Below are 12597 nucleotides of genomic sequence, written 5' to 3'. Positions count from 1 at the left end.
GAGATACATGACTTTTCTGGGGAGAAAACATGTTCTAAGGGATTTTTTTTCCCCAGATGATAAATGGCTAATCCATTAGCTTATCACATTGATAAAACCCCACATACTGTTAAAATAAATGAAAAAAAAAAAAAAACCAAACAGATGGACAGGTGGTGTCGGTACTAAAGGAAGACTTAAAAGTTATTTAAAAATTAAAAGAATGCGAAATGTATTAGCAACTTAATCCTCTGGCTAATAAAATAAGTTTATTTATATATACATGGTAGCTGAATTCTGTGGATAAGGAAAAATAAGTCATACATCCCACATATATATATATATATATATATAACATATGTATCTCTGATTACATATATTATATATAAATTTTACTTTACAGATTTCTTTCTCTATATATACACACACATTGATATATTAAAAGCCATCACAGACAGAAATATTATGATAAGGTTGAGAGACCAGACAGCAGGATGCTGGGAAATGAATCTCAGAGCAATGTGTAACCTGCTTCTTTGTAGGTTGAAGTCTTTGAAGAGAGACAATCACCAAACTCAGTTTAAGTAGGTTCATAGGACACTGAGGACACACACTTTCAAAGGCCATCTTTTTTTTTTTTTTTTAAAGGAACATGTAGGAAGAAAGGAAAAAGTTATGATAAGAAGACCACAGCGATAGCACGAACATATGAATCAACACTCAAGTTTGGGTCCCAGTCTGACTATAAGAACATCTATATTCAAAATATACTATCAAACTATATTTCCTTTAGAGAAAGGGAGTGTCAAAGCAGTTATCTTCTCTTCCAGCCACGTTGTATTGGGGAAAAATGGAGAAGCAGCCCTCTCCGCAAGGCCCTCTTGTGTCTCTGAGGGTCTGACCCGCTGGCCGTGGGCTTGGGGGCAGCAGGTGACCAGTGATGGAGAGAGCAGTGAGGGGAGACTGTGAGCCCCAGGCAAGTCTGCAATGCCGAGCACAGGTACAGTGATGTCTTCTCCTGAGTGACCCACTTCGGCAGCCTTGTCTTTTTAAGATCTTGGGAGAGAGGTTTAGAAAATCACAGCTCCACACCCCAAGGCTTCTTCTACAAATGCATTCCTCAGGGACATGATGGGATGGCCTTTTGAGAAAACGAAGGTGAACCCCAGTAAACACTGGATCCTTGAAGAAGGGCAAGCACTCCGAAGCTCCAGGGCTGAGGTCTGCATCCAAACCCTCTCCAGAGAAAGGCACGAGTGTCTAATGCAGATGTGAACAGTGGGGAGGATGCAGGGCTGGGCCAGGAGGGAAAGCAGTCATGTAGTCAGCACAGTTGGAGGCTCCCTGTCGTGGGATGTTAGGGGGATGTGGCCTGGATGCTGCTATCCTCCAGCCTTGGTGCTAATGCCCTTGCAAGGTTCAGGGCGCTCCTCCTGGGGTGACAAGGTGCTCCCCCTTCCTGCTTTGTGCACGAGTCCGCCGGTCCCTCCAGGCAGCCCAGCTCCTGTCATTGGTATGCAGCCTCAGGGGTGGAAATGGGGTTCATCATATTGACTCAAGAGGAATCAGAACTCTAAGGAACCAGAGGCCATGCACTTAGCTGTTTCATATCCACTTGTACAGGCCAGTCTCTTCCCTCACCTGCCTGGGGCTGCTGGGACCCCCACATGCTTGAGGACAGTTATTAAGAGAAGCAATCAATGCAACTGCTTTGTTTAGAAATACCTTTATTTTATAAAGCCACGGATCGTTCTGTAAAGTAGTTTTTTGTTTTTTGTTTTAAACCACACTTATAAAAAAGATGTTGACAATTCTTAGGGGAAAAAAAGCTGAAAATGTTTTTCATTAAGTCAGTGTTACACAAAGATTATATTTATAACATATATTTGTATATTGATAATTTAGAGACGAAAAGTCGGGACCAGCAAAGCGAGGGCTGCTGTGGTTAGATCTCGGACACTTGGTCGTTTCCCACAAACAGTGTCTCCTGGCAGAAGGGGTTAACGAGGACCATCCCAGTGTCTCTGTAGTCACCATTGGCTGGGGAGCGGGGCTCCGAGAGTTGGTCCTGGGGACAAAGGGAGGAGGTGGCGTGAGCTGGGGAGGGGTCATCAGGGGGCCATTCTTAAAGAAACATACCCACAGGGACATTAACTTCCATGTGGGATGGCTTGTGAAACATAACAAAATTCCTGAAATTTAGTTGACGTGCAATAGTAGGTAAGTTTCCGGTGTACTACACAGTGATTTGACGTTGACATATATTATGAAGTGGTCACCGTGATATGTCTAATAACCATGTGTCTTTCAGTATTACTGATCTCATTCCTGATGCTGTACATTGCATTCCTGAGTGTTACTTCTTGTCTAACTGGAGGTTTGTACATTTTAACTCCCTTCACCTATTTCACCCCCCACCACAACCATTTCTCATCAGCCTACTGAAGCTGAGATCCAGAGCCCTGTCTGCTCTTCTTTTTTTCTTCAGATTTTTACAGCAGCTTCCAAAGAAGATTTCCTGCTTCCTGAATCACCTCCACCTTAAGTTGCCAGAGATGGTACTGCTCTCCACGCTCGACACACACAGCACACAGGTCACTGCCCTGGTGGGCAAAACCTGGTCCATGTGGGCCCCAGACTCCCCATCCAGCCTCTTTCTCATGGACCTCTGGGAGGCCTCGCTGCCTTTCCTTCCTGAACACACCCTGCACTTGCCCACATTTTTCCTCTCCTGCCACCTGTCAGAGTCTTCAAAGCTCATTCTTGCTTCTCCCATATCCTCCCAGAGCCTAGTCAGAATTCTCAGTCGTTTCTTGCAGCACTGGGTGTGCTGAGCTGATTAGATCTGGATCTCTGTGCAACTGCACAATTGGTGATGAGTGAAAAATTCAGTCGTCTACACAGTCCTGGGAGTGGAAAAGAGCCTAGACATGGAAAATTTGCTCCTTGTGTCATCTGAATGCCTTTGGCCTTAACTGCCAGGGACTGCAGGCATCTGGTGGGCCGTGAAGCAACTGTTCTCAGACTCCGGCCCAGGTGTTAACTTAGAGGAAAAAAGTCATAGTTTGCTCTAATGCTATACAATGGACCACAGGCGATTGCAGGGCAAAGGGCGTAGGCCAGACCAGCTTGGAAACAGCTTCACTTGAAGAAGTCACAATTAATACTCTGAAGTTTATTTTTGAACAAACCATGCAATTTTTTTGTCTTTTTTTTTTTTTTTTTTTTAAGGGGCTGCACTTGTGGCATATGGAAGTTCCCAGGCTAGAGGTTGAATCTGAGTTGCAGCTGCTGGCCTACACCACAGCCAGAGCAATACCAGATCTGAGCTGCATCTGTGATGTACACTGAAGCTCATGGCAACGCCAGATCCTTAACCCACTGAGTGAGGCCAGGGACCGAACCCTGCATCCTCATGGATACTAGTCGGGTTCGTTACTGCTGAGCCATGAGGGGAACTCCCCCATGTGATTTTTGACATGCATTACTTTCTGGGTAATAAGAAGAGAAAGGAAGAAGGCCATTTGTTGTCAAATGTCTTTTCAGAAGATAGGGATTTCCTTCACTGTCTGGAATCAGCTGAGAGCCCATCCATGGGGTGGATGTGGCCCCAGCTGTCTAAGTAAGAATAGGGCAGCATGTCAGTGAGGGGACAGGAATCCACATATTCCACTGGGCTTTGGGGTTGAGCTGTGGATGGAAATTTTGGAGCCTGTACTCTGGTTTGTGGTTTTATAGCTCTCACAAAGGAAGCGTTCAGGGGTGAACTACATGGGAGAACTTCCTTTGTGTGAAAAAGAGAAAGTTATGCAGAAAATAACTAAGAAAAGGAGGAGGGGAGGGAAGAAGAAGAAAAAGCATGGAAAAGTTTCCAAGCCTCTCCGAGCATTGCAGTTCTGCCCATACAGCCGGGATTCTGTTTTGCTGCTTGCATCAGCCCAGAAGGGGAGCAGGGAAACTTGCTTAGGCAAAGCACTTGGCAGCCTCCAAAGCTGGCAGCTCAGCACTGAGCTCATGGCCTGGATGCAGATGCTAGAATGTGCCCTATGATTGATCATTCTGTGGGTGGGAGGGTGGGAGGTAGGCCCTCTATGCACAGGGAGGGGGCAAGAGCCTTTGCAGCAGAATGAGGAGAGTGGACTGGCTGCGAGGGCAGGGTGATAAACTCACTCTGAAGCCAGATGATGGCTCTAGCAGGGCTCTGGCCTGTGTTCCTTAGCAGGCGGGTGCTCTGGGCTGGGATGACTATCTGGGTGCTGTGCATACTGGTGACAGTGCACTCAGCAGCACCATCCCCTGGCTTGGGTTTTCATTTACCAATCTATAGAGAGAAAATGAGGAGTTTAGGGTCCAGGGGTTCGCAGCCCACCCTCAAAGTAGGCCAGCCCTGGGGCTCAGGGACCTATTTTCTCACACTGTAACAGTTCTCAGGAATACTTCTGCCACCAAAGTGTGCCCTGGCCACACTAAAGGTCAGTGCCTTCATGAGGCCTCTCCCTCTGTCCTTCAGCTAATTTTTTTTTACTGAGCATCCACTGCATGTCAGGCTTTGGGCTGGGTGATGGGTACATCATGAGCAAAGTTCACTCATGTGATAACCATTTACCAAGTACCAGTGACGGGCACAGGTTAGTCAGTGACCGGGGCAGACAAGCCTCCTGCCCTCAAGCAGCTTATGTTCTAGTGGATGAGACAGATACACACCAGTCAACAGAGAGAGAAGGGTGCATGTCAGGTGGTGAGAAGGGCTCTGAAGAAAAACAAAGTAGGGCCAGAGACAAAGCACCCAGGTGGTGGAAGGGGGGTGTTTAGCCTGTGTAAAATGGCCAGGGAAGGCCTCCCTGAGGATGTAACATTGTAGCAGAGGCCTGGAGGAGGTGAGGGATGGAGAGAGCCAGGAGAAGAGCATTTCAGACAGGTACAAAGATGATCTCATGCTTGGTACTGGGGCTTGTGCTCATGGGGGTGGGGTGGGGGAGAGGCCTGGCAGGAGGGGCAGGAGGGGCAGGAGGTGGGCGGGGCTAGCCTGGGAAATGCCTTCTAAGAGGAATCTGGATTTTGTCCAAAGTGCAAAGGGGTGCCCTGTGAGGGTGAGGTTTAGGAGCCGTGGCTGCTGTGAGGTTCTTCCTGAAAAGATCACCTGGCTTCTGTGTGGAGGCCCTACTGCAGGGGGCAGAGGGTAGAAGAGAGACTGGACAAGAGGGGCTGCAGGGCAGGTGGTGAGACATGCTTGCGTGGAGGAAGAACGAACCAGGTCTGCTACAGATGTGGTGTGCGCTGTGTGAGAGGAGAAGGCGGCCAGCAGTGCCATCTAAAAGCACCAGGTGGACTTTTGGGTATCTGGGTGGGAGAGGGAGGCTGAGAGTTGAGTCTTGGGCTGCTGAACTTGAGATGCCCACTAGACATGTGCATCTGTAGCTGGGCACATGGGTCTGGAGCTCAGGGGAGATGGCAAGGCTAGGGCAGAACCTGGTAGTCATGGTGGGATTTAAAGTCATGGAGCTGAGTTGAAAGAGGAGAGAAGCAGAGGGAGCCCTCCCAGGGTTGGAGGTTGGGGAAAGGACAGGGGACCAATGATGGGGACTGAGGAGGAGCTGTTGGCAGGTGGGGGAGAACAGGACAGGATGGGGCCTGGATGCCAGCAAAGAAACATTTTGAGGAGAAAATGATTCTGCTGATGCTGCTGGTAGATAGAGTGAAATGAGGACCCAGAACTGCCCTTTGGGGTTAGCAATGTGGCAGTAACTGGTTATTCTAGTGGGAGAGAGATGCTAAACTATAATATCAGACCAGTAGCTGCATAATTACCACCCTGACAAGTGCCAGGATGGAAGAGCATCCTGAGACCATATGATAGGACAGCGAACCCAGCCTGGCAGTCAGGGAGGGCCTCTCCGAGGAACTGACCTTTAGACTGGGCCCTGAGTGATGGGCAGGAGTCACTGTGGTCAACACTGAAGGGGGTGCTGAGGCGCACAGAAAATGTGCCAGGAGAGGGAATGGCTCATGCACAGCCACGGAGTGGAATGTAATTTGGTGCCATAAGGGACTGAAAAGAAATCTAATGTGGCTGGAGCTTAGCAAAGGAGAAGGAGGGGGCATGACATGAGAGTGGAGAGTTGAGCGGGGCTGGGTCCACCTCGAAGACCCTGAAAAGGCTTTGAACTTTAACTTAAAAAAGGATACTGTGGGGTTTTGAGCATAGGAGTGATGTGATCACATTTACAATTATAAAAGCTCATCTAGAAGTTCTCACGTGGCTCAGTGTAATGAACTGGACTAGTATCCCATGAGGATGTGTGTTCAACTCCTGGCCTTGCTCAGTGGCTTAAGGGTCCAGTGTTGCCATGAGCTGTGATGTAGGTCTCAGATGTGGCTCGGTTCTGGCATTGCTGTGGCTGTGGTGTAGGCTGGCAGCTGTAGCTCCGATTAGACCCCTAGCCTGGGAACCTCCATATGCCGTGGGAACAGCCCTGAAAAGTAGGAGGGGGGAGCTCATCTGGCTGCTTGGGGGATGGGTCTGCAGGGGGAGGGGACTAGACTGCCCTTGACTTAGATGTCCACATCCTTTTCCTGGGCCACTGCATCCCAGGTGACCTACGTATTTCTCATCAGTCTTCCTGTCTGTCCGCTCATGCATTCATCCATCCACTAAACCACCCTTCCTTTCTTTCCTATCCATTCACTGATGACCGTAGAGTGCCCTCACCAGGCCATCAGCATGATCCTTCTACAACCTGGTTATAAGAAGCTTATAGCTTTCAATGACCCTCCGCTGCCCAAGACTGAAGCACCAACTCTGTTCAACCCCATCCAAGACCGTGCCTGATCATGGTGCACCCTGGCCTCTGTTCCACCTTCCATGTGAGAGTGGAAAAAGCAGGGATCTGTGGTTAGAGACCTGGGTTCAAAGCACAGCTGGGTGTTTGGGGAAGATGCTCATCCTCCCAGCACCTGCACCATGAGGCTCTCCTCCCCTGGTTGTCACGGCTCTCTGTAACTTTGTTGTATCTCCCCTAGTTTTCTTTGCCTTTTTTTTTCTTTTTCTTTTTCTTTTTTTTTTTTTTTTTTGTCTTTTTGCCTTTTCTAGGGCCGCTCCCGTGGCATATAGAGGTTCCCAGGCTAGGGGTCTAATTGGAGCTGTAGCCACAGGCCTATGCCACAACCACAGCAATGCAGGATCCGAGCAGCATCTGCAACCTACACCACAGCTCACGGCAATGACGGATCCTTAACCCACTGAGCAAGGCCAGGGATCGAACCTGCAACCTCATAGTTCCTAGTCGGATTTGTTAACCACTGAGCCACGATGGAAAATCCAAGTTTTCTTTGCTTTTGAATGACGCTTGGGTTCATACCTCAACCACATCTGGAGCCTGGGCCCCTTGAGAGCAAGTTCTCCCCTTCATGGCTCCAGAGAGTGCCTGCCATCAGATGGTCCAAACTTTAACATGTGCAGAAGGCACTAGGGATTATCACTAACACAGGTCTACATCCTCAGGCACCAGGCTTGGAGGAGCCAGGCGGTGCCTGGGGCTGTTTGGAGCCTGTGGTCTTCACTGCAGCAGCAGCCCTCCCTGCAGCAGCCCTTGGTTTGGGGCTCATTACCTCAGAGGTTTCCAGGGACTGGATCTCCCTGGGCAGCTCCACAGCGTGCTTGCTGAAGTAGTCCATGGTGATGGCGTTGTTCCAGTAGCTCAGGCTATTCTCTGGGTTGGCTGGCTTCTTCTTTCTCCGCAGACAGCACACAGTCAGCAAGACAGCTGCAGAGAGAGTGCCCATTAGAGAGGAGGGGGAGTGGGGCAAGCAGGGGCTGCATCACATTGCGAGTACAGAGGCCAGTCTTTGCATTCAGCCACTTGCTCCTTTCATTCATTTGTTCGTTTGTTCAACAAATATCTAAATGTTGAGCGCCCACCTGTGGCAGGAGCTGGGGAGAGGAGAGAAGAAAAGACAAGACTGCCCCGCTTTCATAAGCTTCCTTCCTAGTGTATGTACAGAGGGATACAGAAGGGTTGGGCGAAGAAGATAAAACAGTGATGTGAGAGACAGTGGAGGGCAGCTGGGGGAGAGGATGCTTTAGAGCCATTGTGAAAGGCTTCCCTGGGCAGTGACCTTGGAGCTGAGACTAGAATGTGGGGAAGGAGTTGGTCATGTGTGGAACAGCGGCAGTGTGTTCCAGGTGGTGAGAACAGCACATGCAAAGGGCCCAAGGTGGGGACAAACTGGATGTGTGTGAGGAAAGAGCAGTATGGCTGGGGGCGGTGTGCGAGGAGAAGTGAGGTAGGAGCTAGGGCCAGAGCGATGCTTAGAGGCTGCATCCATGGGCTTAGAGGCAAGAGGTGAGGATATGGGTTTGGATCCCGGTGCCTGCTGCAGCACCACCCCTTGAGTTTGCTCTAAGGAAAGGCCTTGCTGACTTGCTGAGATGGCTCCTGGAGCCTGACTGCAGAGGATGCATATAACGGCATGGGTGCCGAGTTGCGCTGCTGGACTGCTAAGGAGCTTTCTCAGAGCACAAGCATGGCAGAGAGACGGGCAGGACCCAGGGAACTTAACAAAATGAGCCTTGACTTCCACAGAGGGCCTGGATGGCAGAGTCTTACATAGCAAGATCTCTGGGCAGAGGTCTTGGACCCTGATAAAACAGCTGCTCTGGCCTCATCACTCCCACATCCTTGTCAAAAATAAATAGCTGCTAAGTAGTTCTATAGCGTTTATGTGGCAGGCAAGGTTCCAAGTACTTTAGAAATATGAATTGATTTAATCCGCCACATAATTCCATGAGGTTGGTGCTAGTACGGTCCCCATTTTACAGACAGGAAAGCAGAGGCTCAGAGAGGTGAAGTGACTGGCCGAAGAGCAGACCCAGACTCCAAAGTCTGTGCTCTCAACCATACAAGACTTTGCCTCACAAAGACATACCAAATGCTGATGCAAAGCATAAGCTGCACAGATGGGCCTGACTGGGGCTCCACACAGCAATACATGTTACCCTGTCTGTTTGGTCCTAGGGCCCTGGGAGGAAGGAGCACATTTGGACATTGCTGATAAACCAGGTATGAACAGAGTTGCTTGGATGTGCCAACATGGAAGGCTTCCCAGGTGGAGGGAGGTGACCTGTCCAGGGTCACACAGTGGAAGGGGTGATGCAATGACCAGGGTGACAGGAACCTCTTGGGGAAAAGTCAATAAATGAAAACCAGGCACCTCCTGCCTAGCTTGCCATCACCAGCCTGTGGGGTGACTGAAACTGTGGGCGAGGGGTGGACAGGGCTGCAACCAGCATCCTGGCCATCATCTGCGCGGGGGAGTTGGGGGCCCAGGCTGAGGCCCACAGAGGCCGGCACCGTGGTGGAAGTGGCCACTTGGGGGCAGTGCAGGCCTGGGTCTGTCCACAGCAGCTTGAAGGGTTGGCCTGCATCAGGAGGCCTGTGCATGCCAGGATGTGCAGTAGCTGCAAAAATTGGCACCCACACAGGCCGAGACCTCAGGGCCCACAGCCCAGAGCCTGTGGCTGACTGAGGATTCTGTTGCTCTTCCCACTGCTGGCCTTGCTGGCATCTCAACCTGAAAAGGCTTCCACGCAAGGTCAAGAGATTGGGCAAGTTTTCATTCCATCCCATCTGCTTGGATCAAAACACTTGTATTTTGCTGACCATTCTCCCCAGTCCCCTTAAAAAATGTTGTACAAATAGAAAGGTGATTTCTGAGTATTTGAGCTAAAGGAAATTTTATTTTGTGGGTCTCCTCCCTTCCTTCCAAAGAGCCCCCTTGTTCAAGTGTTTAAAGGAGGACGAGGGGTGAGGAGGGAGGCTGTACAGTCGGCCTGAAAATATGCTCATTTAGGGTTCACCTCCTTATTCTATGGATGAGAAGTCTCTGGTTCAAAGAATCTGGCTGACTCGCCATAGGTCAGTGGCAGGGCTGAGCCAAGGCTCCAGGTCCCTTCTCCCTTCTCCTGGAGTCTGTCCTTCATGGTCACTACTTTTCACTGGGATGGTAGAGCCTAGGAGAGTTCAAGCTGGGGAAACCCAAGCCGTAAGGAGAGGGCAGGCTGCAGTGAACCCTGATGCTCACCTGGGCTGGCGAGGTTTGCAGACTCCAGGTTCTCTGAGCCTACACTGCCCCCGCCCCAGAGCCTGGGCCTGTTTAGGATGTAGGACCAGGATCCTGCCCTGCAGGAATGGCTTGGGGTTGGAACAGGGAGTTCTGTTCCTAGCTTCCTCCCCCTCCCATGTTGTTAGTGTTCCCAGCCTGCTTACATGTCTATGAGGGAGTGCCTGGTGCCTCTCAAACACCATTTCACTGACATACCCAGAAACCAGTCTGGCTGTAGGAAGAGCACAGGCTTGAAGAAAAGACCCAGGTTTAAGTATCACTCTGCTGTGCATTACACTAAGCGAGTCACTTTATCACGCTGATCACTATGGATTTCACGCGGTTGTAAGGCAAGCTAGAGATCATGAATGCAAAATGGCCTGGTAGGCACCTGAAAAGATGCTCAACATCACTATTGATTAGAGAAACTGCAAATCAAAACTACACTGAGGTACCACTTTATACTGGTTAGAACGGCCAGCATTAAAAAGTCTACAAATAAATGCTGGAGAGGGTGTGGAGAAAAGGGAACCCTCCTAAACTGCTGGTGGGAATGTAAGCCAGCGCAACCACTGTGGAAAACAGTATGGAGACTCCTCAGAAAACTAAAAACAGAACTACTAGCAATCTTACTCCTGGGCATATGCTCAGACAAAACAGTAATTCTAAAAAATACATGCACCTCTATGTTCACAGCACTGCTAAATAGTCTAGACTTGGAAACAACCTAAATGTCCATCAACAAATAAATGGATAAAGAAGATGTGGTACATATGTACAATGGAATACTACTCTGCCATAAAAAAGAATAAAATAATACCATTTTCAGCAACATGGATACAACTAGAGATTCTCATACTAAGTGAAGTAAGAGAGAGGGAGACAAATACCACATGATATCACTTATATATGGAATCTAAAATATGGCACAAACAAACCTATCTACAAAACAGAGACCCACAGACACAGAGAACAGACTTGTAGTTGCCAAGGCGGAGGGGGAAAGGAGAGGGATGGACTTGGAATATGGGGTTAATAGATGTAAACTATTATATACAGAATGGATAAACAATAAGGTCCTACTGTTTAGCATGACCACAATGGAAAAGAGTATTTAAGAAAAGAATGTATGAATGTGTATCACTGAGTCACTTTGCTTTCAGCAGACGTTAGCACATCATAAATCAATTATACTTTCTTTTTTGTCTTTTCAGGGCTGTACCATCACATGTGGAAGTTCCTGGGCTAGGGGTTGAATCAGAGCTGCAGATACCAGCCTACACCACAACCACAGCAATACAGGATCCGAGCCACATCTTCGACCTACACCACAGCTCACGGCAACACTGGATCCTTAACCCACTGATCAAGGCCAGGGATTGAACCTGTGTCCTCATGAATGTTAGTCAGATTCCTTTCCACTGAGCGACGACGGGAACTCCAAAATCAACTATACTTTAATACAATTTTTAAAAGAAAATAATTTAAAAAAATGCCAAGTGCGCTGCCTGACACACAATAGGTGCTTAACTACTAAGAGTTTCCTTCTTGCTCTCCTAGCATCCTCCAAAAAAGAGATCCTGAAGGAAAACTGGGCTGCACGACTGTTGGATGATTCAGGTCAAGGCTTCATCTGTGGCTTAGCGCTGTCACTGTTATGGGGTCTGACCGTTCATGCCAGAAAAAAAAGTACAATCAGACCTATGGAGTCTCTACTCTATTCCCAGATGTTCTATAGTCTGAAGAAGGTGCCTGCCCTCTTCCCTTCACAGAAGAGGCAACTGAAACTCACAGAAGCTGAGAGGAATGATCCTGCCCACCCAGATACTGACTGGAGTTTGAACTCAGGTCTCTGTGACCCTCAGACTGATGGTTGTCCCACCTCATCCTGAGCACTGGAGGGGGTGAACCTGAGGCAGGCAGGGCATGGAGTAAACATGCAGTTCTGCACACAGGGCGTCAGCCGCCCTGCCTGGATGTCATCAAAAACTTCAACTGCTTTGTTTCTCCAAACATAAGAGTGTTAAGATTCTGGAGGAGGTCAATAAGATCCCTCTTTCCTCAAGTTTTAAAACTGGAGTGAGAGGTATGCAAGCTTTCTTGGCTTCCCAGGCACTTCTGTGGGGTATCAGCCATAGCTTGTCAGGCATATGACTGGGAGGATGGAGTCCTGGGTGCTGTGTCAACGTTTCTGGGGGGGCCTGATTTCAGGGCTGGGACCTTCTGTGTGATGGGAAGTGGAAACGAAAGCCTACAGGACCCTGAGGGCATCGCCTTTCCAAACACCTGCTGAAGGTGCCCTCCATGGCCTGCTAGAGGATGCACAGCAAATGCTAAGAACGAGATGAATACAATCACCATCTGACCACTGCCCTCAGCAGGCACCTCTTTGTGGCAGGCGCTGTGATGAGACTGCAGATGTATGGTCTCTACTGTGCATGGCCAGCCCTGGAAGTGCCTGCTCAGCTTCGCTGCTGCAGGGGAACACGTGCGTGCTGGCCGCACTACTGGGCCTGT

General features: G+C 49.2%; 1 protein-coding gene across 1 annotated transcript in view; it reads right to left on the bottom strand.

Annotated features, from left to right (window-relative positions):
- The window catches only part of TMEM108 (transmembrane protein 108), a 32206-nt gene continuing 19835 nt past the window's right edge, over positions 227 to 12597 (bottom strand). The window contains 2 exon segments of the mRNA XM_005669840.3: positions 227 to 2047; positions 7588 to 7742. Coding sequence (XP_005669897.2) covers positions 1925 to 2047; positions 7588 to 7742 — 278 coding nt within the window. The 3' untranslated portion in view covers positions 227 to 1924.

Source organism: Sus scrofa, chromosome 13 (assembly GCF_000003025.6).
Source record: "Sus scrofa isolate TJ Tabasco breed Duroc chromosome 13, Sscrofa11.1, whole genome shotgun sequence".
Lineage (NCBI taxonomy): Eukaryota > Metazoa > Chordata > Mammalia > Artiodactyla > Suidae > Sus > Sus scrofa.
Note: the sequence above shows the minus strand (reverse complement) of the source record. Positions and strands in the feature narration are given on the sequence as shown.